The following is a 26,058-nucleotide window of genomic DNA, read 5'->3' on the forward strand; positions in this document are numbered from 1 at the left end:
CTGTGGCACCGTGGGATCTTAATGTGGTGTTGCAGTTCCTTCCATCACATTGGTTTGCACCTTTACAGAATGTGGAGTTGAAGTTCCCCACTTGAAAAGTGGTCATCCTGTTGGCCTTGGCTTCGGCAAGGCGAGTGTCTGAGTTAGCGGCCTTGTCTCACAAGAGCCCTTATTTGATCTTACATGAAGATAGAGCAGAATTGAGGACACGTCAACAATTTCTGCTGAAGGTGGTTTCATCTTTCCACATGAACCAACCTATTGTGGTACCTGTGGCCACTGACGCCTTCGTTGAGTCAAAGTTTCGAGATGGTCAGAGCTTTGAAGATGTATGTCGCCAGGCCGGCTCAGATTAGGAAAACAGAGGCTCTGTTTGTCTGGTTTGCTCCCAACAAGATGGGGTGCCCTGCTTCCAAGCAGACTATGGCACGCTGGATCTGTGGTATGATTCAGCATGCTCATTCCACAGCTGGATTGCCGTTACCGAAATCTCTAATAGAAAGGTGGGCTCGTCCTGGGCGGCTGCCGGAGGGGTTTCGGCATTGCAACTTTGGCGAGCAGCTACTTGGCAAACACTTTTGCTAAGTTTTACAAGTTTGGTACCTTGGCCGATGATGACCTAAAGTTTGGTCATATGGTACTGCAGAGTCATTCGCACTCTCCGGCCCGTTCTAGAGCTTTGGTATAACTCCATGGTTCTGAATGTGACCCCAGCATCCTCTGGACGTATGAGAAAATAGAATTTTAATACCTACCGGTAAATCCTTTTCTCTTAGTCCGTAGAGGATGCTGGGCGCCTGTCCGAGTGAACTGTATCTACAGTTATTACTTGTGGCTACACACATGTTGTGTTGCAGTTCTTGTCAGCATGTTGCTGCAATCGTTCATGCCGTTGGCTTGTATTCTGTTGAATGCCACCTTCTGCGGCATGCTTGAGGTGTGAGCTGGTAAGATGCTCACCGTGGTTTAACAATAAATCCTTTCCTCGAAATGTCCGTCTCCCTGGGCACAGTTCCTATAACAGGAGTCTGGAGGAGGGGCATAGAGGGAGGAGCCAGTTCACACCCTTTGAAAGTCTTAAAGTGCCCATGTCTCCTGCGGATCCCATCTATACCCCATGCTTCTGAATGTGACCCCAGCATCCTCTACGGACTAAGAGAAAAGGATTTACCGGTAGGTATTAAAATCCTATTTTTACCTTTGGTCGTCTTGACAATAACTCTATTAAGAAACATTGTCACCCCCAGTCCAGTGCAGAACCAACCCCACATGTGCTATATCCACTACCATTCCTGTGAAGTAATTTTTCCTTTTTCCCTCCAGTCTCAGTGCATGCCCTCATGTTCTAATACTTCTCTTCCTTTGAAGAATGTCGCGCTCCTGGACTTTGTTAAACCCTTAATATATTTGTAAATTTCTATCATGTCCCCCCCTTTCCCTTCTCTGCTCCAAACTAGGTTAATTTTATGTTCAGAAAATGTAAATTTATGTAAATTATATCTGTACCAGGTGTATTGTATTTTAATGTTATGATGATGCTAATAACTCATATGGAAACAATCTGTGATATTTCACCCTAAGGCAAGGAGCACTTTTTATTAGACTGACAGTAGCCATGACCATAACTAACAGCATGCCAGAGGTGCCTGGTACACAGCGCATATGCACTGTGGGTGCAGGACCACCGGCAACACCCACCGTGCCACGCCGCCGCATTGTGAGGTTCGTCCAGCCACCCGCCTGCCCACCATCACCGCTCAGCTCAGCTGCAGTACATTGCCTGGTAACCTGTTCTCACATAGGTAGGTGGGCAGCGCAGCAGCCGGCTCCCCCTTCTCCCCCCTAGGGTTACCACCTCATCCCTTTAATTCTGGACACATTCATTACACAGTTTCTGTGGCTGATAAAACCAGCTGAAATGGAGTCTTGTAGTCAGCCAGCCACAGAACCTTTGTAATTAATATGTGTCCAGAATTAAAGGGATGAGGTGGTAACCCTATCCCCCTTTCCCCCATCAAGTTCTGGGGGAGATGTAATCTCCCCCAGCACACCCACAGAGCCCTGCACAGCGAAGAGCCGCAGCGTAGGGTGGAACCACTGGAAAGGATAAGAGGACTGCCGGCTGGTCAAATGTAAATGTAACACACACACACACACACACACACACACACACACACACACACACACACACACACACACACACACACACTCTCTCTCTCTCTCTCTCTCTCCTTTCATAATGTGTCCAAAGGATACTCTGCTGCCATAATGTGTAAAAAGGAGACTCTGCCTGGCAAAATGTGTTAAAGGGGCTCTGCCTGCCGTAATGTGCAAAAGGGGCTCTGTCTGACGTAATGTATAAAAAAAAGTCGACTCTGTCTGGAGTAATGTGTATAAGGAGCTTTACCTGGTGTAATGTGTATAAGTGGCACTACTGTGTGGAGTAATTTGAATAATGGAGACTCCTGTGCGATGTAATATGAATTGGTATTATTTTGTGACCATGCCCCTTCCCCATGAAGCCACACCCTTATATTTTTGCCTGTGCTTTTGGTGCGCACTGTTAATATTTTAAATATGGGCGGGGAGACCAATTCTCTTTTTGGCACAGGGCACTAAAATGGAGGAGAGCTAACTGCCGCAACCATAAGAGCTAACTGCCGTAGAGACCTGATTAAAATAAATAAAAAAGGAGGACGTCTAATGAAAGAGCTGTAGCAGTTGCCTGTCAGCCAGGCATGTGAAATGCAGAAAGGAGTGGGGGGCAAAAAGTTATTGTCAGAAGATTTCCAGAGATTGCCAGAAGAAGCGCTGATGGAGCAGCTGCAGAGAGTTGCTTAGGACAAATATCCACTAACCTCCTCCATAGCACGATGACAGATGCAGACAGGTGGACAGTCCCTCCAGTGGTGTGTCAGGCCCTCCTACCAAGGAGCAAAGCAGCAATATTCAGTTTTGGGGGCAGCACTTCATCGGCCAGCACCAGCTAACCTTAAGGAGGGATCAGAAGAGCAGGTGTGTCAGTAACACTAGTGAAATGTAATGCATACCTCTATTACACAGCTGCTCAGTTATACCCCACTGATCTGAAAATCCCGGGTTAATGTGCAGCAACCCGAGATTCACAGTAGGTAAGTGGAAAAGGGTCCACCTGGGTCCAGCCACCTGGGACTCTTTCCTGGGTACCTAGCAGGGTTTTACCCATGAAGGTCGCAAGTGAGCTGCAGTGTAAACGGGTAACCTAAATCGTCCCTGGGACCTATTTTCAGGATGGGGAGAACTGCTCTCGCAGCGCAAGGAGATGATGGGGGTCATTCCGAGTTGTTCGCTCTGTAAATTTTTTTGCATCGCAGCGATTTTCCGCTTAGTGCGCATGCGCAATGTCCGCAGTGCGACTGCGCAAAGTAAATTTGCAATGCAGTTAGGTTTTTTACTCACGTTTTTTTCTTCGTTCTGGTGATCGTAATGTGATTGACAGGAAGTGGGTGTTTCTGGGCGGAAACTGGACGTTTTATGGGTGTGTGCGAAAAAACGCTACCGTTTCTGGGAAAACGCGGGAGTGGCTGGAGAAACGGAGGAGTGTCTGGGCGAACGCTGGGTGTGTTTATGACGTCAAACCAGGAACGACAAGCACTGAACTGATCGCAGATGCCGAGTAAGTCTCGAGCTACTCAGAAACTGCACAGAGATGTCTTTTCGCTATATTGCGAATCTTTCGTTCGCAATTTTAAGAAGCTAAGATTAACTCCCAGTAGGCGGCTAGGTTTACTATACTATACCTTTAAACTCGGGACACTCAGAATTTACACAGGTTTTGTGGCTGATTAAAACTAGAAGAAATGCAGGCTTGAAGTCAGCCACAGAACATGAGTGTCCCAGTTTAAAGGGATAGTATGGTAAGCGTACCAAGTGCCTATACTGTACCCATGTGCACTGAGAAAACCCATGTGCAGTGTGAAAAGCGCAGATCAGTAAATAATCCAGATTGGCACCGCAGTGGAAATGGTGCTGTCCCAGGTCTGACCTGGGGGTAAATTTACTAAGGTGGGAAATTTTTAGAACTGGTGATGTTGCCCATGGCAATCAATCAGATTCTACTTACCACATATCTAGCTGCTTCTAGCAGATAATAGATATAATCTGATTGGTTGCTATGGGCAACATCACTAGTTCTAAAAATCTCCCACCTTAGTAAATTTCCCCCCTGGTTTGGGACTGTGTTCCAAATCTCTGCTCAGACCTGGGACTTCAGTGTAAAAGAGGTATTAGTCAATCTATAAGAAGAGAGACAATCTTCAAACTTCATTGAACTGAAGAATCTAGGACTGCCAAACAGGGGCATTTAAACAGAGGACAGGGCCTGTGTGCACCTCCGGGTGGGCCCCCTCCTCTGTACGGTCTACTGTGCAAGCGCAGGTCTCCGGAAACATGGTGCCCGCCATGATCTGGAGACCAATTTGGCTACCGCGCATGCACAGCGGCCATTTTGGTGGCGATTTCAGGCGCGATCGCAGCGGCCGGCGCCGGACTCCGGAAAGGTAAGTATTTAAAATGGGTACAGTGTGTGCGGTGTGGGCCCCCCTGGACCCAGGAGCCTGTGTGCATTACGCCAATGCTGCCAAACCCCTTAAGCCCCTTACAGGGAAGATGTGTGCTGAGCTATCTAGCTATCAGTGCCTCCTCTGTGATTATTTATTAAAATAATATAAAGAAGATACTTATGACACATATTCTGTGTCATAAGTATATTCTTTATGTAATTCTAATAATTTTCCTGGTTTAAATGTGTTTGGGAGGCACTGATAGCAGTGCCTCCCAAACATAATGGAAATGGGACTGAGCGGGGGGCGGGGCCCAGCACTGGGCTGTAAAAGCCCATTCAAAAAGATAGGCAAAGCGGCACTTCTACAAGTGCCTCGCTGACAGGAACACCACCCCCATGTCAGCGAGGCACCTGTGCGGCGCTGGAGGCGGCAGGTCCCGGCGGTGAGTGTCGCTGGAGGTAGACCGGAGTGCGGCTCTCCCCCGACCTCCTCCGTCTTCCTGCTGACCCAAGCGCCGTGGTGTGCGGCTCTCCCCCTCCTCCGTCCTCCCGCTGACCGGAGCGTCTCTCTCTCCTCCGGTGCGGCTCTCCCCAGCAGCAGCAGAGGTAGCGTGTGTGTGTTGTATGTGTGTGTCCAGCAGCAGCAGCAGAGGTAGTGTGTGTGTGTATTGTGTGTGTGGGTGTGTGTGTCCCCAGCAGGAGCAGGTAGGGTGGGGGGGGGGGGGGGAGGGTCCAGCAGCAGCAGGTAGGGGGGAGGGTGTGTGTGTTCAGGTAGGGGGTTGGGTGTGTGTGTGTGCAGCAGCAGGTAGGGGGGGGGGGTGTCGGTCTCGTGCGGCTCTCCCCAGCAGCAGGTATCCCCAGCAGGAGCAGGTAGGGTGTGTGTGTGTATGTCGGTCTCGTGCGGCTCTCCCCAGCAGCAGGTAGGGGTGTGTGCGTGCAGCGTGTAGCTCTCCCCAGCAGCAGGTAGGGGTGTGTGTGTGCAGCAGGCGGCTCTCCCTAGCAGCAGGTAGGGGTGTGTGCATGCAGCGTGCGGCTCTTCCCAGCAGCAGGTAGGGGTGTGTGTGTGAGCAGCGGGTGGCTCTCCCCAGCAGCAGGTAGGGGGGGGGGTGTGTATGTCATACCAGCTCAATATCTTTTCCCCATATTTAATTAACCCCCAGCCTGTCACTGGCACCTTTTACACGTGACTGCTGCACGATACCTGCTCTCATAGGTAGCCTATTGGTCCACCGCGGGCACCGTATATACGAACGTACGGGACCCATCACCTCCGATCATTAAACGATGGCACATATGCCTGGAGGTGACAGGTCCTGTACGTTCGTACATACAGTGCCCATGGTGGAACAATAGACTACCTATGAGAGCAGGTACCGTGCCGAAGAAGTCACGTGTAACAGGAGATGCGGAAGCAACTGACAGCGCAGTAGGCTGAGGATTAATAGAACATACGGGGAAAAGACATCGGGCCGGTAACAGGTTTTACCGCTATATTACTGCTTAGTACATCCCGCCCTCACTCTCTCTCTCTCTCTCTCTCTCTCTCTTTCTCAGTTTGTAAGTTTAATGTTCATTTTTACAGGTACCCCTACCCTATTGGATTCTACTGGACAAGTGGGCGTGATCGGCGTGGGATGTAGGTAAGTAATCTGTCTTATTTTTACAGGTACCCCTATTGGATTCTACTGGACAAGTGGACGTGACCGGCGTGGGATGTAGGTAAGTATGTGTGAGTGTGTAAGTGTGTTTTAATAAATTTTTACTTTCACGGTGTGTGAGTTGTGTTTTTATTTGGGTATTTTTTTGTTGTAGAACTACAGGTACAAGCGGGCCCGTTATTTCCCTGCATGCTGGTACTTGAGGTTCTCCAAGTACCAGCAAGCGGGGGAGGCTTGCTGGACCTTGTAGTTCCACAACAAAAAACAATATTCTTTTTTTTACACACATGGCTATCAGCCCAGCACCCACCGCCCAGGGGTGCTGGGGACAGCCTCGGGCTTCACCCCTGGCCCTTGGGTACCTGGAGGGGTAGTGACCCCTTGATTTAAGGGGTCCCCACTCCTCCAGGGAACCCCGGCCAAGGGTGACCAGTTGGGGGGTTGTCACAACTGAGGGTTTTTGCTGACAGGAGGAAGCCTCAGTTGTAGGGGCTGAGAGGAACTTAAACCGGGGAGGTTTAATCAGACCCCTGGACATGTAAGTGTTAAAAGGAAACCCGAAGGTGTGACCATGACAACCAGGTAAAAGTAAATTAAAAGTTTATTGACAAACTCCGTGTAACAACAGACAGCAAATGATGACAGTGGCAATAAATAATATTCCTGGAACACTTTGACCATGGAAGGTGTAACAGAGCACTGGTAGGTTAAGAACAGCTGTTAAAGTCCTTGATGGAAAAACCTTACCAGGCCTGGCTGTAGTAGTGCAGATAATCAAGGAACATGCCAGTAGATGGAATAGATGAAGCTGGTAACTTGAATCAGCTGTTGTGTTTGCTGGATAGAACCAGCCAGGTGGTAAGACACGGAGTGGATGCTGAGTGGGATCAGCCAGGTGATAAAGTCACTGAGTAAATGCTGGATGGAACCAGCCAGGTGATGATACACGGAGTGGAAACTGTAAGATGCTAGGGAGCGTGGAAACAGAGGAGTTGAAGGATGGTTACCGGTGGTAGTCTATACTGCTGATAAGTAGGAATCCGCTGGAACAACACCGGCACTTTAAGGATACTGGAATCTGCTGGAAGCAGGCTGCTGGAAGCAGATGGGTTAATAGCTGGAAGCTGGATCAGCCACGGAGGACTGCAGAGTCAGGCTGCACCGCAGGATGGTAGGCAGGTGCGGGTCTCTTAGTGGATGCTGGAGACAGGAGCTGGAACCTGGAAAAACAACCACAGGAGAGAGAGACTGGAACAAGGTATGACAAACAAAGCACTGACCATTTCCTGGCCCAGGCACAGGATACTTATACCTGCAGCAATGCAGGCATTGGCTGGGCAATTATGCAGATTTCCAGGCAGTGGATTGGAGGAACTGAAGCATGTGATTGAATCCAAAATGGCTGCGCCCATGTTAGAACTTGGAAGGAAAACTGGTTTGGGAATCCATGTGGAAACATAACAGTAATGGCGGCGCCGGCCGCAGAGGACAGGAGACACCATGCAGGATTCAAACATGGCACCGCTGTGACAGCGTCTCAGCGTGACAGGAGGGATATGCAGAATGTGGACACAGATGAGATCCGGCCTTGGAACGCTGAGCCAGCCTCAGGAGACATCTGAAAGGCAAGTAATGGCGTCCAGATACCCGGATCGTGACAGGGGTAGGGTAATGCCACATAAATGTATCACCCGGCTGTGGCATTATATCCCTGGCTAGTGGAGCCCGGTGCTGGTTTTAAAAATACGGGGGACCCCTACATCTTTTGTTCCCCGTATTTTTGGAACCGGGACCGGACTAAGCCTGGTGCTGGTTGTCTAAATACGGGGAACCCCTGTCCAATTTCTCCCCCAGTATTTAAATAACCAGGACCGGCTCAAAGAGCCCGAGGCTGGTTATACTTAGGTGGGGGGACCTCACACATTTTTTTTTTTTACATTTTTTTGACACATTCAGACCCTTCTCCATTAAGTTAATGGAAGCCCTGGACAACAAAATTGCATTCAAGCAGTGAAGTGTGCGATCTACCAAAACTAGAGTCAGAAATATCAACGTGCAGGACCGCGTATCGCTATTGCTATGGGCATACACACAAAGAGAGATCTGTGATTAATTTAAGCATGGATCTCTCCGTGTGCACCCCCTTAAGTGTTCATGGGTGGCAACTGACCGTTTTCTGGGAGTGGTAGGGAAAACACAGGCGTGTCCAGGCGTTTGCAGGGCGGGTGTCTGACGTCAATTCCAGGACTGGACAGGCTGAAGTGATCGCAAGGGCCGAGTAAGTTCAGACCTACTCAGAAACTGCCAAAAAAAAAATTTGTACTGCTCAGCTGCACATGCGATCGCACACTTGCAAAGCGAAAACACACTCCCCTGTGGGCGGTGACTATGCGTTTGCACGGCTAAAAAAAGTAGCTAGCGAGCAATCAACTCAGAATGAGGGCCCTTATTAATTCTTTTGACAGCATTCCCAGGAATTGAAATATTTGTGTGACTGGATATGTGAACTACAAATACAAATAAATAGAAACAGCAGCAGGTTACAGAGCTGTCTTAAAAGACCACACTTGTAATTGTAACAAATAAATAATACAAAAAGGATATATAATTTTCCAACCATGGCCACAACAATGTAATAATAAGAGGACTCGTGAGAAATAATGTATGCATTATAAAGTTAGTATATTAAGTATATAAACATATTGGGGGTAATTCTGAGTTGATCGCAGCAGGAAATTTTTTAGCAGTTGGGCAAAACCATGTGCACTGCAGGGGGGGGGGGGCAGATATAACATGTGCAGAGAGAGTTAGATTTGGGTGTGGTGTGTTCAATCTGCAATTTAAATTGCAGTGTAAAATTAAAGCAGCCAGTATTTACCCTGCACAGAAACAAAATAACCCACCCAAATCTAACTCTCTCTGCAAATGTTATATCTGCCCCCCCCCCCCCTGCAGTGCACATGGTTTTGCCCAGTTGCTAACAGAATTCCTGCTGCGATCAACTTGGAATTACCCCCATTAATAGTTATTTTAACATGTGTGTATTACAATAGAACAAACTGGGGGTAATTCCAAGTTGATCGCAGTAGGACATTTTTAAGCAGTTGGGCAATACCATGTGCACTGCAGGGGGGGGCAGATATAACATGTGCTACGGGTCACAGCGGTTGCGTGTGATGTCACACAGCCACCGTGGCCCACTCCACAAACCAGCCAGACACACCTGCATTGTCTGTACCGTATCCCCCCAATGCCGCGTTGAGGCCCCTACACGCCTCGTGAACGCCTCTGCCTGTCAATCAAGCAGTGCATACGGCTCCTGCACATGCGCACATTGCAGAAGGGCTTCAGTATGTGAACGCATAACGGATGCATTTTATACTGAATTAGGCCCTATATTCTAACCAGCTTTACAACTCTATACCTAAGGACCCCATTTACTTGGAGAGACCTCCTATTTCTTCACCAAACCCAGCCAACTCTCAGCCTAACCTTCTGTTCCACTGTTACTGTCTACCCCATCCGTGTGCCCATCCCCTTTAGAATGTAAGCTCTCATGAGCAGGGCCCTTTTTCCTCATGTGCCTTTTCTTCTTTTACTTAAACCATCTTCTACTCCATACTCACTTACAACGTCACCAAATCCCTCGGTTTTCTGTCATCCTGATAACTTATTTCAGTTTCATCTGCTGATACATGTTTATATACCCTGTACTTAAAGACAAGGGTGATGAAATATACGATTGAGGTGTTGGTCAGCTCCCTAAATGATAAGTAAAAAGAAAGAAAATGTGTACCAGCACTGGCTGTATTGCTAAAAAATAATACTTCTAGGAAGGTTGATTAAAAAGTTAATAATACATAAGTTTAATAGCCAAAATCAATAAAATACATATATATACATTCATATAAGAAATGTCACAGTGCTAGTAGTGAACAATTCATTTAAGAAAGGAGGCACATTCACTTGACTCCTATTAGCAGCAATATTCATGCCCTAGCTAGGACTCTCTGGAAGCAGTCCACATCGGGTCAGCTTTGGAGGACACAGTCATTCACTATTTGGACTCCCACCATTATCTACCCTGGTATACAATTGGACTGCACATCTCTTCCTGGATTTGTGGATATTTACAGAGGAACTGGTATTACCCCTACAACCATTGCCATCTGCACTGTTGCGCTGAGACTGCGTACTTTGCAGTATCGGACTGGTGATTTGGAAGTAGCCTTTGCTGACCCGATGTGGACTTGCTTCCAGAGAGAGTCCTAGCCAGGGCATGAATATTGCCGCTAATACTGTAGGATTCAAGTTAATTTACCCCTTTCTTAAATGAATTGTTCACTACTAGCACTGTGACATTTCTTATATGAATGTTTTTATATATATATTTTATTGATTTAGTCTATTAAATTTATGTATTATTAGCTTTTTAATCAACCATCCTAGAAGTATTATTTTTCAGTAATACAGCCAGCGCTGGTACACATTTTCTTTCTTTATACTCTGTACTTGTCCTATATTGTCTTGAACTGTAAGTCACTGTTTTCTTGTTTTGCTTATTTGTTTATGTGCTCTGTAACTTGGCGCTGTGGATCCCTTGTGGCGCTATGTAAATAAAGGATGATAATAATAATAATAATAATAATCATAAGGATGATATATCATCCAGGAATATAGAACATGCATTGTGCTAATGAGTGATAAATAGCTGAGCAACATACGATGTACCTGTATACAGTATAAGGCTGATCATGTAACTGGATCCCGCTTCATTTGCCGGCTGTCGGGATCCCAGCGGTCTGATATTGGTTCAGGTGGTTGCCTGGAAGGTAGCCTAATAAAGCACTATCTTGGTGCAAGTTAACCCCAGGTACGCTCTCTATTGGTAGTGTCCTGGTATTTTTACATCTCTTCTATGATACATCTCAGTCTGTACTTTATTCTCTCCACCATCTCCCACCTACACTGTGACTATACATCCAGCCTTCATCATTTTCCCAATTTCTCTCTCTCCACAGGAAGCAGTGAAAGAATTTACCAAAGTAGTAGATAATCTCACTCAGATCATTGTCAAGTCTCCTCTCCCCTCAGCCCTTACCAGAGATCAGAGGGGCATATTCGGCACGACATTCCTGAGCAATGTGGAGACAATTGTTCTGTTATCTTTTACTGATTTTCCAAGGAGTCAGAATATCAGCACATCTGGGATAGGTGAGAATGTGTTTAGCCCATGATAGCAAATTGTTCTATATTGGTAGACACATAATGTATGATCTGTGCTGTATATTGGTAGACACGTGATGCATGATCTATGCTGTACATTGGTAGACACGTGATGCATGATCTGTGCTCTGCATTGGTAGACACGTGATGCATGATCTGTGCTCTTCATTGGTAGACACGTGATGCATAATCTGTGCTGTACATTGGTAGACACGTGATGTATAATCTGTGCTGTACATTGGAAGACACGTGATGCATGATCTGTGCTGTACACTGGTAGACACGTGATGCATGATCTGTGCTGTACATTGGTAGACACGTGATGCATAATCTGTGCTGTACATTGGTAGACACGTGATGCATGATCTGTGCTCTGCATTGGTGGACACGTGATGCATGATCTGTGCTGTACATTGGTAGACACGTGATGCATGATCTATGCTGTACATTGGTAGACACGTGATGCATGATCTGTGCTCTGCATTGGTAGACATGTGATGTATAATCTGTGCTGTACATTGGAAGACACGTGATGCATGATCTGTGCTGTACACTGGTAGACACGTGATGCATGATCTGTGCTGTACATTGGTAGACACGTGATGCATAATCTGTGCTGTACATTGGTAGACACATGATGCATGATCTGTGCTCTGCATTGGTAGACACGTGATGCATGATCTGTGCTGTACATTGGTAGACACGTGATGCATGATCTATGCTGTACATTGGTAGACACGTGATGCATGATCTGTGCTCTGCATTGGTAGACACGTGATGCATGATCTGTGCTGTACATTGGTAGACACGTGATGTATGATCTGTGCTGTTCATTGGTAGACACGTGATGCATAATCTGTGCTGTACATTGGAAGACACGTGATTCATGATCTGTGCTGGACATTGGTAGACACGGGATGCATGATCTGTGCTTTACATTGGTAGACACGTGATGCATGATCTGTGCTGTACATTGGTAGACACGTGATGCATGATCTGTGCTGTACATTGGTAGACACGTGATGCATGATCTGTGCTCTGCATTGGTAGACACGTGATGCATGATCTGTGCTGTACATTGGTAGACACGTGATGCATGATCTATGCTGTACATTGGTAGACACGTGATGCATGATCTGTGCTCTGCATTGGTAGACACGTGATGCATGATCTGTGCTGTACATTGATAGACACGTGATGCATGATCTGTGCTGTACATTGGTAGACACGTGATGCATGATCTGTGCTGTACATTGGTAGACACGTGATGCATGATCTGTGCTCTGCATTGGTAGACACGTGATGCATGATCTGTGCTGTACATTGGTAGACACGTGATGCATGATCTATGCTGTACATTGGTAGACACGTGATGCATGATCTGTGCTCTGCATTGGTAGACACGTGATGCATGATCTGTGCTGTACATTGATAGACACGTGATGTATGATCTGTGCTGTTCATTGGTAGACACGTGATGCATAATCTGTGCTGTACATTGGAAGACACGTGATGCATGATCTGTGCTGTACATTGGTAGACACGTGATGCATGATCTGTGCTGTACATTGGAAGACACGTGATTCATGATCTGTGCTGGACATTGGTAGACACGGGATGCATGATCTGTGCTTTACATTGGTAGACACGTGATGCATGATCTGTGCTGCACATTGGTAGACACGTGATGCATGATATGTGCTGTACATTGGTAGACACGTGATGTATGATCTGTGCTGTACATTGGTAGACACGTGATGCATGATCTGTGCTTTACATTGGTAGACACGTAATGCATGATCTGTGCTGTACATTGGTAGACACGTGATGCATGATATGTGCTGTACATTGGTCAAAAGAATTGATAGTTTATTGCTAACAGATATATAGGATGGAATATTCACCTATTGACACTGGTGCACAGACACCGTTTGTCTATAAATATAGAAGTCTCATCACCATATCTGTCACTCTTCTTCGTCCTGGGTATTCCCCCGATAGATTAAGGTCCTGGGTGGGCGGGTCTTCTTCAACCTTATAACGCTGTGCATACCAGATTATAAATAAGGGCTACTTTGTATTAGAGATGTTCGGTTCGGTTCTCTAGTAATCCAAATCCACCTGAATTTTGTGGATCAGAACCGAACCAAAACACAGGCCGGATCTCCAGAGAAGATCTGAACTGAACCGAGTCCTGGTTCTGATGTTCCTGTGGTTCGGGTTTTGGATTTGGTTTGGATTGCAAAAATAAAATGATTTTATCTGTTTTTATCAATAAAAATAAATAATAATAATAATAATCATTTTATTTATATAGCGCTCTTTCTCCAATAGGACTCAAGGCGCTTAACAGATACATAGCATAATATAGTACAGAAAATAATGAAGTACAGAACAGAAGCATGGAGATACTAAAGGGACAATTATGGGAATGCTTGAGTAAAAAGGAAAGTCTTGAGTCTACTTTTGAAGGATTCTATAGTTGGGGCCTCTCGCACTGTGCGGGGAAGTGAGTTCCATAGAGTCGGAGCCGCATGACCAAAAGCTCGACCCCAGATGAATTATGGGAGATTCTAGGTACTGCTAAAAGTCCTTCATCTACAGATCGCAGTAATCGAGTGGGGAAGTATGGGGTCAGTAGCTGCTTCAGGTACCTTGGGCCCTGGTCATGTAGTGCTTTTTAACTCAGTAAGCCAATCTTGAAGATGATTCGCCATCTTACAGGCAGCCAGTGAAGGGAGTAGAGGATGGGTGTTATGGGGCTGGTTAGTTAACAGCCTGGCAGCTGTGTTTTGCGCCAGCTGTAAGCAGTGCAATTCTTTTGCTGGGAGACCAAGGTAGAGGGCATTACAGTAGTCTAATCGAGATGATACAAATGCGTGGATGACTTTTGGCAGATCATCTGAGGGAATTAAGTGCTTGATTCTGGCTATGTTCCTCAGGTGAAAGAATGAGGATTTGATTGTGGCTGATATCTGATGTTTAAGTGTCAAGCCACCATCCAGGACAACGCCAAGATTCCGCACACGATCAGTGGTTTGTAATTCCGAATCCCCGAGTGTAAGTCCAGTTGGTTGGCTATGCTGCAGTCTTGTCCTTTGATGTTGCGGTCCTATCATAAGGACCTCTGTTTTATCCGGGTTCAGTCGCAGCCAACTAGCACTCATCCACTCCTGGAATTCAGCTAGACAGCCATTTAGAGTTGCTATTGGGTTATCAGTGCCCGGAGCAAAGGACAAGTACAGTTGTGTATCATCTGCATAGCAATGGTAGACCAGGCCATGGCGCCTGATTATTTCACCCCGATGGGGAGCATGTATACTGCAAAAAGCATGGGGATTAGTATAGAACCTTGTGGGACACCACATGGCAATGGCACTGGTGGTGATGAGTATAATCCAGACGATACTCTCTGTGACCTGCCTGTGAGAAATGATTTGAACCAGCTTAGGACTGTTGTGAAAATTGATAGAAAGCGCTAAATTGTCATATAATATATGTATAAATAAAATATAGATATTGGTATCTTATTTCAAATGCGGTACCTGTGGGAAAAAAAACTTACTGATTAGTATAAAATGTTTACACTCTTTTGAGTGAATATGTTTAGGAGTAGCCTGCAACACTTTTGATTTTATTAGTCCTGGGTTGCCCGTGATTTTTTCCTACCTTTCCCTGTGCTTAGATGATCCTGGCCAGCTGAGAGCACTGCGGCTCTGATGTTTCTTTTCAGTGCGGCGGCCGGCGGGGCTGGCAGCGCTTTGAGTCCTGCTTTCCTTGTGCTTAGATGATCCTGGCCAGCTGAGAGCACTGCGGCTCTGATGTTCCTTTTCAAATGCTGCCGAGAGATCCAGAAGGATTAATATTGAACAGTCGCCTCTGTCTCTTGCCGTCAGAAGATCATTTAACACACACACCAGGGCTGTTTCAGTGCTATGTCTTCTCCTGAATCCTGATTGGAATGGATCATAGATAACATGGGTTGTCAGGCAGGTTTCCAGTTGATTTGCAACCACTTTCTCAATAACCTTTCCTAGAAAAGGAAGGTTTGATACCGGTCTATAGTTGCAGTCGGGATCTAAATTAGATTTTTTAAGAAGAGGTCTAACAATTGCTTCCTTTAGGGGTCCAGGAAATATGCCTGTCTGCAAAGAGCATTGAACAATTTTTGCAAAGACAGGACCAAATATATCCATACAACCTATTAGAAGCTTGGTTGAGGCAGGGTCCAGATCACAGGTGGTGGGACGCAAAATCCGAGCAATTTCAGCAATGTCCTTTACATCCATTGGGTGAAAGCTGGTCCATGAAGGCAGGTGGCTTATATTGGCAGGTTAATAAATATCTGTAACCAAAACCCGCAAAAATGGGCCAGGGAACATCTCTACTTGGTATAATATATGCAATCAGTAGCGGATCTTGCCACGGGCAAGCAGGACTTTTGCCCGGGGCGCCGCCTTCTGGAGGGCGCCGCACCGTGGCAAGATCCGCTACTGTGCCCCCACGCCGCTGTGCCCCCCGCTGTCACCCCCGCCGCTGTGCCACCCGCTGTTCCCCCGCTCTGAAGGGAACCAGACGCTACCCGTCTAGTTTCCCTTCGTGGAGGGGACCTTTGCTGTGTGGTGCGCGATGAAGCCACGCAGCTATAGTTTTGCCCGGGGTGCAACCACAGCCAGAACCGGCCCTGTATGCAATCATATACTACACCAAAGGTGAGCTGTTGAAAATGACAGAAAGTTGTTGATTATAAAAGTTTCATGTGGCAAAGGCAACATACACAGCTATTTATATTTATACCTGAGTTATATGACTTCATAGTGAACAAAAATATTGTTTCTAGATGAATGATAAAAGTAATATAAATCCTTTTACATATTTCATGTCTCCACAAGAATAATAAATAGTAAAAGCCTCTTACTGGATACCTCTACTGCTGCTGGTTATACCTGGAGTCACCACATTATGTCCAAATTCACATTGGCCATGTTTTTCATGGCTTTAAACTTGTTGTGGGAAAAATAGATATAGAAAATATTGTGAGAAAGGAACTATTTATGATGAAAATTAATGCTCTGTTTGTTACAAATGTGTAGGCTAGAATATTGAGTGTCTGTCATGATGCTGTAGGTTGCACATAAGATACACGGTGGAGTCACATTATTATGACCAAATCCTACATTTGACGTTGACAGCGCGTAGCCCATGAAGTACGTCAAGTGCCATGCGCTGGCTTGGTCGGTATTATTATTATTATGACATTTTATTTATAAGGCGCCACATGTGTTTCGCAGCGCCGTACAAAGGACAGTACAGGGGACAAAACATAGCATTACAGTAAATAAATAACAGAAATAGAGTACAGGTAACAGAGCACCACACATTCTCAAGACATAATACAGCTAAGATGTAAGTATCGAGGGAGTGATCATCGTACTACTGGAGGCTGGTGGCCATAGATGGAGATGAGCCTTTACTAGCAGGATAAAGATGGTCGTTGAGTAGGGGAGAGCTGTGAGTGAAATGTGTTGAGACGAGGGCTTAGATAACAAGAGGAAAGAGGGCCCTGCTCTGAAGAGCTAACAATCTAATGGGGAGGGGCGACGGATAGATGACAAGAGGTGCAGGCAAGTGGGAGGTAGCCTGATGGCAGTATGCAAGCAAAGCTGAGATGTTCACAGCATGAGGCAGGGGCGTGTCATTTTCATCTCAAATTTTTTTCCAGTATCAGAACCTTTGTCACCCAAGATGCCACTAACACCTTTATCCACTCACTGGTCATCTCCAGATTGGATTACTGTAATCTCCCCCTGACTGGCATCCCTGTCACATACCTCTCTCCACTCCAATCTATCCTCAATGCTGCAGCCTGGCTCATCTTCCTCACCAAACGCACTACATCCACCTCCCCTCACTTACAAACCCTTTACTGGCTCCCCTCCTCCTTCAGAATCCATTTCAAGCTTCTCACACTCACTTACAAAGCCCTCACCCACTCCTCTCCCTGTTAAATCTCTGACCTTATCTCCCTTTACTCTCCTAGCCATCCTCTTCGCTCTGCTAATGCACGCCGACTCTCCTGTCTACTGATTACCTCCTCCCACTCCTATCTCCAAGATTTTGCATGTGCTTCTCCCTTTCTCTGGAAATCTCTACTTCTACTTCTACTTCTCCCCCTCAGACGCTCCACCTCTCTACAGAACTTCAAACGGGCGCTCAAGACACAGTTCTTCACCAAACCCAGCCTTTCTTTCATCCTAATCCCTCTTTGGCCCACGCTCACTTTCTACCCCATCTGTGTCACCCCTGTCTGTGTGCCCCTCCCCTTTAGAATGTAAGCCCTCTTCCCTCATGTGCTTTTCCATCTCTGACTTAACCTTTTTTTTTTTTTCAATACTCCCTTTGACGGCAACAAATCCCTCGGTTTTCTGCCGCCCTGATACTTATTTCAGTGCTGTTTACAGCTATGTTTATATACCCTGTACTTGTCCTCTATTGTATTGAATTGTAAGTCACTGTCTTCATGTGTTGCTTATTTGTCTACTTTGTAATTCGGCGCTGCGGATCCCATGTGGCGCCACATAAATAAAGGATAATAATAAATACTAATAATTATAATAATAATAATAATAATAATAATAAATAAGGTGTGCTATAGGCCGTCTGCACACATATCACCCAATGCTGTCATAGGTAAAAGGGGCGATTTATCTGAGCTGTAAAAAGGGATAATTATCAGCTTTCAGGACAAGGGTGGCAGTATTTCTGAAACAGCGCAGTTTGCGAACTGTTCACTTGCTGCTGTGGTGAAGGTGTTTTGCGACTGAACAATTGCCACCATTGTGAACCAACATGGAAACTGTGGAGCACTGCGTGCCATTAATGTGAGAAGTGAATGTCAGTTACGAAGGTTCGTGAGGGCTGACTGACATGCTACAGTGGAGCAGCTCACCGTCACAATGAACCTGGGGGCTACCAGACGTGTGTCTGAAATGACAGTTCACTGCATCTAGCTGCTGTTCGTGCTGCACATGGCGGCTACTCTGGTTATTAGCTGCTGGTCATAATAATGTGACTCGACCGTGAATATGTCCAGTAGGTGCGCAATACATTATTATATTTCCTTGAGAGGCACTGTGCATATTTGAATACACTAATCTATAGAGATGTGCACTTGAAATTTTTCGGGTTTTGTGTTTTGGTTTTGGGTTCGGTTCCGCGGCCGTGTTTTGGGTTCAACCGCGTTTTGGCAAAACCTCACCGAATTTTTTTTGTCGGATTCGGGTGTGTTTTGGATTCGGGTGTTTTTTTCAAAAAACACTAAAAAACAGCTTAAATCATAGAATTTGGGGGTCATTTTGATCCCAAAGTATTATTAACCTCAAAAACCATAATTTCCACTCATTTTCAGTCTATTCTGAATACCTCACACCTCACAATATTATTTTTAGTCCTAAAATTTGCACCGAGGTCGCTGGATGACTAAGCTAAGCGACCCTAGTGGCCGACACAAACACCTGGCCCATCTAGGAGTGGCACTGCAGTGTCATGCAGGATGGCCCTTCCAAAAAACACTCCCCAAACAGCACATGACGCAAAGAAAAAAAGAGGCGCAATGAGGTAGCTGTGTGAGTAAGATAAGCGACCCTAGTGGCCGACACAAACACCGGGCCCATCTAGGAGTGGCACTGCAGTGTCACGCAGGATGGCCCTTCCAAAAATCACTCCCCAAACAGCACATGATGCAAAGAAAAAAAGAGGCGCAATGAGGTAGCTGTGTGAGTAAGATAAGCGACCCTAGTGGCCGACACAAACACCGGGCCCATCTAGGAGTGGCACTGCAGTGTCACGCAGGATGGCCCTTCCAAAAAACACTCCCCAAACAGCACATGACGCAAAGAAAAAAAGAGGCGCAATGAGGTAGCTGTGTGAGTAAGATAAGCGATGGATGGATACTAGTATACTTATGGATGGACGAGCGACTGCCGACACAGAGGTAGCTACAGCCGTGGACTACCGTACTGTGTCTGCTGCTAATATAGACTGGATGATAATGAGATGAAATCAATATATATTATATCACACTAGTACTGCAGCCGGACAGGTAGATATATTTATTATGTAATGACTGATGACGGACCTGCTGGACACTGTCAGCTCAGCAGCACCGCAGACTGCTACAGTAAGCTACTATAGTAGTATGTATAAAGAAGAAAGAAAAAAAAAAACCACGGGTAGGTGGTATACAATTATGGATGGACGAGCGACTGCCGACACAGAGGTAGCTACAGCCGTGGACTACCGTACTGTGTCTGCTGCTAATATAGACTGGATGATAATGAGATGAAATCAATATATATTATATCACACTAGTACTGCAGCCGGACAGGTAGATATATTTATTATGTAATGACTGATGATGGACCTGCTGGACACTGTCAGCTCAGCAGCACCGCAGACTGCTACAGTAAGCTACTATAGTAGTATGTATAAAGAAGAAAGAAAAAAAAAAAACCACGGGTAGGTGGTATACAATATTATATATATATTATATACAATTATATATATATATATATATATATATATATATATATATTAAACTGGTGGTGATTATTAAACTGGTGGTCAGGTCACTGGTCACACTATCAGCAACTTGCAAGTAGTACTCCTAAGCAGACAATCACAATATATATTATACTGGTGGTCAGTGTGGTCACAATGGCAGTGTGGCACTCTGGCAGCAAAAGTGTGCACTGTACGTTATATGTACTCCTGAGTCCTGCTCTCAGACTCTAACTGCTCCCCACTGTCAGTGTCTCCCCCACAAGTTAGATAATACAGTCACACTATCTATCACTTCAGCAAGTAACTAGTCTAGTACTCCTCCTAATGCTCCCCAAAATTACTACTGTGTCTCTCTCTACTGTCTCACTCTCTTCTCTATAAACGGAGAGGACGCCAGCCACGTCCTCTCCCTATGAATCTCAATGCACGTGTGAAAATGGCGGCGACGCGCGGCTCCTTATATAGAATCCGAGTCTCGCGATAGAATCCGAGCCTCGCGAGAATCCGACAGCGGGATGATGACGTTCGGGCGCGCTCGGGTTAACCGAGCAAGGCGGGAAGATCCGAGTCGCTCGGACCCGTGTAAAAAAACATGAAGTTCGGGCGGGTTCGGATTCCGAGGAACCGAACCCGCTCATCTCTACTAAACTACAGTAACTGTAATTTGTTGCATTTCCTCTTTTAGATATAACCTCTAAGTAAATAATAAAAAATAATAATAGGTTTATGTTGCAAGGCATTTGATGCTTGACTTTTGCAAGACAATGCTGCAGTAGATGTGACACACACAGCCAGTTAGGTAAAATGTTACTCCCTATTATAAAACATTACTATATGTTTTATACGGGCATATGGTTTTACCATGTTTTACTCAGCCCTGAATAAAAATATAACCTGTTTGAGGGCATGATACTTTGAGATTAATGATTATAGATAAAGTACTGTATTGGAGTTATTGCAGCTAGCATACCAGCATGAGGAGATCTTAGTGACTAAGAAGAAGTATCACATTTTCTAAACAGAAAGAGTGGAGACATTTCCCAGAGCAACCAATCAGATTCTACCTATGGTTTTATAAAATGTACAAGATAAATGATAACTAGAAGCTTATTGGTTGCTATGGAAAACTTTTCATTTTGACCTCGCCTTAAAAAAGTTTGAAACATCTCCTTCATTATAGTTCAGTGACCAGAGCATCTTAACGCACTGTTGACTTAAAGAGGACTAAGGGGGTACAATCACTAAACTGTACAGAAATTAATTAATTAGCAAAAAGCTAGATGACTGGTCCAGGGTGACAGATTTTTTTATTAGTTGGCATGCCTAGAGTAAAGGTAGTTCAAATGAATACATAATATTAACTTGACCAACATGACCCATGACTTCACAATTAGCCTCTAACTCCCATTTATCAACTTTCCTTTTACTAGACCTCTCAATGAAGGCATCCCGTGACTACTGTAGTCGTGGTGTTCAGTCCATAATCCTGAACCTTAGTGACAACATTATGGAGGTACCATGCAGTTTGGTGTCCGGAGACAGAGGTAATAAAAAATCTGTATAGTTAAAAAACTTACATAACATATTAATGTTTGTAGTGGGTCTTGATTATTATTACTAGGCTGATGTCCAAAGGAAGCAATATGTTTAACAAAATATATATAGATGATATAGATGCTATCAAATAGATAGTTGATATAGATGATATAACAGTACACGTATGTATATATTTTATAAGGGGAACCCTTGATGAAGGCATTTTGGCGCCAGGATTTCAACTGCCGGGATCCCGACAGTCGGGAATATAACTGCATACCATCCATATAATGACCTCAAAGCACCAGGTTTGCCCTGAGTGGGCCTTCCAACACATGGTGTGATTCAAAATTACCCATTTATAGGTTAGTACAGCTCTGTGCATACCTAGTGCCCATTACCATACCCATCACCTTTAGATAATAAGTGTTACTGTAAAGAAAATAATTGTGTCTCAGAATAAATTGAATAGAATCAAGATTAAAAAGATCGGGTGCCTCACTGTCAAAGAATCATCTAGATCTGGTTTCTGTGTATGTCCACCAGTCCATTGGCGCGAGGAATATTAATCGGAATATAAGGATTGAACATCTAAGGTCTGTTACGCACACCAGTGCTAACAGGAGTATACCGGTGTATGAACAGAGAGGGAAGCGAAGCAAACGAACTCACAGACAGTATAACATAACATACACAGGAGGTGATGGAATAACTAATAAACACAAAGTGAACGGAGAAGCCCAAAGGCTCAGGAATTGGGTGTTTCCCTAGTGTCAGGAATGCTCAGATGGAATAGAGCGGACAATGAAGCGATGTGTAGTGATTTAACATGTGGAGCACTTGAAATGATGTTGCTAAGAGCAACAGAAAAAACCCCAAAGGGTTACCAACGGGTGTGGGAATAAACTCCTTGGTCAGAGATAGAAATATAGACACAAGGAGAGTATCCACAATCCTAACCCCCACTTGCAGGGCACAGGTTCAGCTTACTGCCACTAAACTGACACCTGGACGCCCTGCACAGTGAGGGAGGATTAAGCAAGCAGGTCTGAGAGTACTGCCGCAAACCTCCTGGGTTCACAGAATAGCAAAAGAACCCCAGCAGGTCAAACAACTGACTCCAGTCTTACTGCTAGGTCCGGATTGGCAGAATGAAGTACCGAATCCCAAGGCCTATTCGCAGTCAGCAACAAGTAAATACAAAGTCACACAGTACTAGCTAACTCTCTGGAACTGACTAACAAACAAAGATTCAGCAGCATTTGCCTAGCCTGAGAGGATGGTTTATATAGCAGGTGCTGTCCACGCCCCACTCAGACCTCACAGACTGTGAGCACAAAACCAGCGCCGGATTCCCTGCACCACTACACAGTAAAAACCCGGACCGGAGTATCAGCTGCGCTCAGGTTACTTCGCTAACACTTGCCTCCCGGTTGCCATGGTGACGTGGCCTCACAGAGCAGGAGATCCTAACAGTGACCCCCCTCTGATGAGGGGTCAAAGAACCCCTACCACCGGGTTTATCGGGGAACTGCGAGAAGAAAGAGCGTATCAGTCTGGGGGCATGAAGATCACAACTGCGCACCCACGACCGCTCCTCCGGGCCATACCCCTTCCAGTGCACCAAAAATGACAGCCGACCCCGAACCATCTTGGAGTCAAGAACCCTTTCAACCACAAACTCCCTCTGACCCCGTATCAGAAGAGGAGAAGGTCTTCCACTGGAAGAAGGATTACTAACCGCCAGTTTTAAAAGGGAACAATGAAATGTTTTATTGATACCCAATGAACGGGGCAGATCTAACTGAAATGCCACCGGATTGATAACCCTGGTGATCTTATAAGGGCCGATGAACCGGGGGCCTAACTTATGAGATAGCTGTCTCAACTTCAAATTCTTGGTGGACAACCAGACGAAGTCTCCTAATTTGAAGCTGCAGGGTCTTCTCCGCTTATCAAAAACCCTTTTGGTCACTAATGACACAGACATAAGGGCTTTCTTCACTTTCCTCCAAATACCCCTAAGGACCGAAACAACAGAGGAACCACCAGGAGTGGAATCCAGGGGGTCAAATGAATTGGCCTTAGGATGATGCCCATACACACAAAGGAAGGGAGAGATCCCTGTAGCAGAGTGAGCCGCGTTGTTATAGGCAAACTCCGCCATGGACAGATGAGCAACCCAGTCAGTATGACACTTGGAGACATAACAGCTGAGGAACTGCTCCAAGGACTGGTTCACCCTCTCAGTCTGCCCATTAGACTGTGGATGGTAGCCTGACGACAAGCTCACAGAAATCTGGAGATCAGAACAAAATGCCCTCCAGAATTTGGCCACAAACTGGGATCCACGGTCAGAGACCACATCAAGTGGCAACCCGTGGAGGCGCACAACATGCTGCATAAATAACTCAGACAGGTGTCTGGCCGATGGCAACCCAACCAGTGGAACGAATGCGCCATCTTCGAAAACCTGTCAACGACAACCCAAATGGCTGTCATCCCCGAGGATTTGGGCAAGTCCACCACAAAATCCATGGAAATGTGGGTCCATGGCTTAGACGGAATAGAGAGTGGATGTAATGGGCCGACAGGAACCCCTCTAGGAGTTTTATTTCGGGCACAAACGTCACATGCCCGAACCCACTGATCCACATCCCTAGCCACCGAGGGCCACCACACCGCCCTAGACAGCAACTCCCGAGTTCTGGCAATACCCGGATGCCCTGCCGACCTCTTGGCATGGAATTCCAGGAACACTCGCTGTCTTAACCTAGGAGGCACAAACAAGAGACCTACCGGAAGGTCTGGAGGAGCCTGCTCCTGTGCTCTAAGGACTAATGACAAGAGGTCCTGGGTAATGCCCACTTTAATACATGATGGGGACACAATGGGCAATGGCTCCTCGGTGGTCTCTTGAACTGGAGCAAAACTCAGCGAGAGCGCATCAGCCTTGATGTTTTTTGACCCAGGGCGATATGTTATCAAAAAATTAAAGCGAGCAAAAAACAAAGCCCATCGCGCCTGCCTGGCATTGAGCCGCTTAGCTGACTCTAAATATGCCAGATTCTTATGGTCGGTGAGAATTGAGACCACAAACTTAGCCCCCTCAAGCCAGTGTCTCCACTCCCCGAGTGCATCCTTTATAGCCAACAATTCCCGGTTACCCACATCATAATTCATCTCGGCAGACGAAAATTTACGGGAAAAGTAAGCACAGGGATGAAGGCGATTATCAGACACCCCCATCTGAGAGAACACTGCCCCAATACCTATCTCAGAGGCATCCACTTCTACCACAAAAGGACGCTCTGGATCTGGGTGTCGCAGCACCTTGGCCAAGACAAATGCCCTTTTGAGACGGGCAAAGGCCGCTTTGGCCTCACAAGACCAGTGAGCAACATCCGCCCCTTTCTTAGTGAGTGCCACCAAGGGGGCCACTAGACGAAAATCCAGCGATAAACCGTCTATAAAAATTTGCAAAGCCCAGAAAACGCTGAAGCGCCTTCAAACTAGTGGGCTGCACCCAATCCAGGACTGCCTGTACCTTAGAACCCTCCATTTGGAAACCTTCTGAGGAGATAATATACTCTAGAAATGCGATTTGCTGGACTTCAAACTCGCACTTCTCCAGCTTCGCCCCAAGCTGGTGGTCTCTGAGTTTCTGGAGGACTAAGCGTACATGCTTCCGATGTTCCTCCAGGGAATGAGAGAAGATTAGGATGTCATCTAGATAAACAACTAAGAATCTATCCAAATATTTCCTGAGCACATCGTTCATGAATTCCTGGAAGACTGCCGGGGCATTAGAGAGCCCAAAAGGCATCACCAAATATTCATAATGCCCTGAGTGGGTATTAAAGGCAGTCTTCCATTCATCCCCCTCTCTTATTCGGATTAGATTGTAAGCACCGCGTAGGTCAATCTTAGAAAAAATGGTGGCAGTACGAAGCTGGTCAAACAAAACCGAAATGAGAGGCAGTGGGTACGAGTTTTTAATCGTGATACGGTTCAATTCCCTGAAGTCGATGCAGGGTCGCAACGAACCGTCATTTTTACCCACGAAAAAGAACCCCGACCTAACTGGGGACTGTGAGGGTCTGATAAATCCCTTAGCCAAGTTCTCCTGAATGTACTCTGCCATAGCCTGAGTCTCAGGACGTGACAGGGAGTACAACCTGCTCTTGGGAAGCTTAGCATCCGGCAACAAATCCGGCACAGTCATAGGGGCGATGGGGAGGTAGTACCTCCGCAACTTTTTTGAAGAACACATCCGCAAAATCTGCATAACATCCTGGCAATCCTGGCAAACTTAGCTGCGAGAGCCTGACTGGAAGGCTCAAGCAACTCCTGAAACAATCACTACCCCAACTAAGAATCTCCCCAGAGACCCAGTCAAATTGAGGGTTATGGGCCCTTAACCAGGGTAACCCCAAAACCAATGGGGCAAAAGAACAGACAGTCACATAAAAGGACAATTTTTCAGAGTGTGTGGCTCCAATAAACAAAGGAATTTGGCTGGTGCAGGAGGTA

General features: G+C 45.9%; 1 protein-coding gene across 2 annotated transcripts in view; it reads left to right on the plus strand.

The window, feature by feature from the left end:
- LOC134936597 (adhesion G protein-coupled receptor E1-like) overlaps positions 1-26,058 on the plus strand; it is a 291,441-nt gene that overhangs the window by 153,333 nt on the left and 112,050 nt on the right. For both annotated transcript variants that reach the window (XM_063931704.1, XM_063931705.1), the window contains exons 7-8: positions 11,223-11,415; positions 21,420-21,533. In XM_063931704.1, coding sequence (XP_063787774.1) covers positions 11,223-11,415; positions 21,420-21,533 — 307 coding nt within the window. The remainder of the gene's footprint in view (positions 1-11,222; positions 11,416-21,419; positions 21,534-26,058) is intronic.

The sequence above is a fragment of the Pseudophryne corroboree genome, chromosome 6 (genome assembly GCF_028390025.1).
Source record: "Pseudophryne corroboree isolate aPseCor3 chromosome 6, aPseCor3.hap2, whole genome shotgun sequence".
Classification (NCBI taxonomy): domain Eukaryota; kingdom Metazoa; phylum Chordata; class Amphibia; order Anura; family Myobatrachidae; genus Pseudophryne; species Pseudophryne corroboree.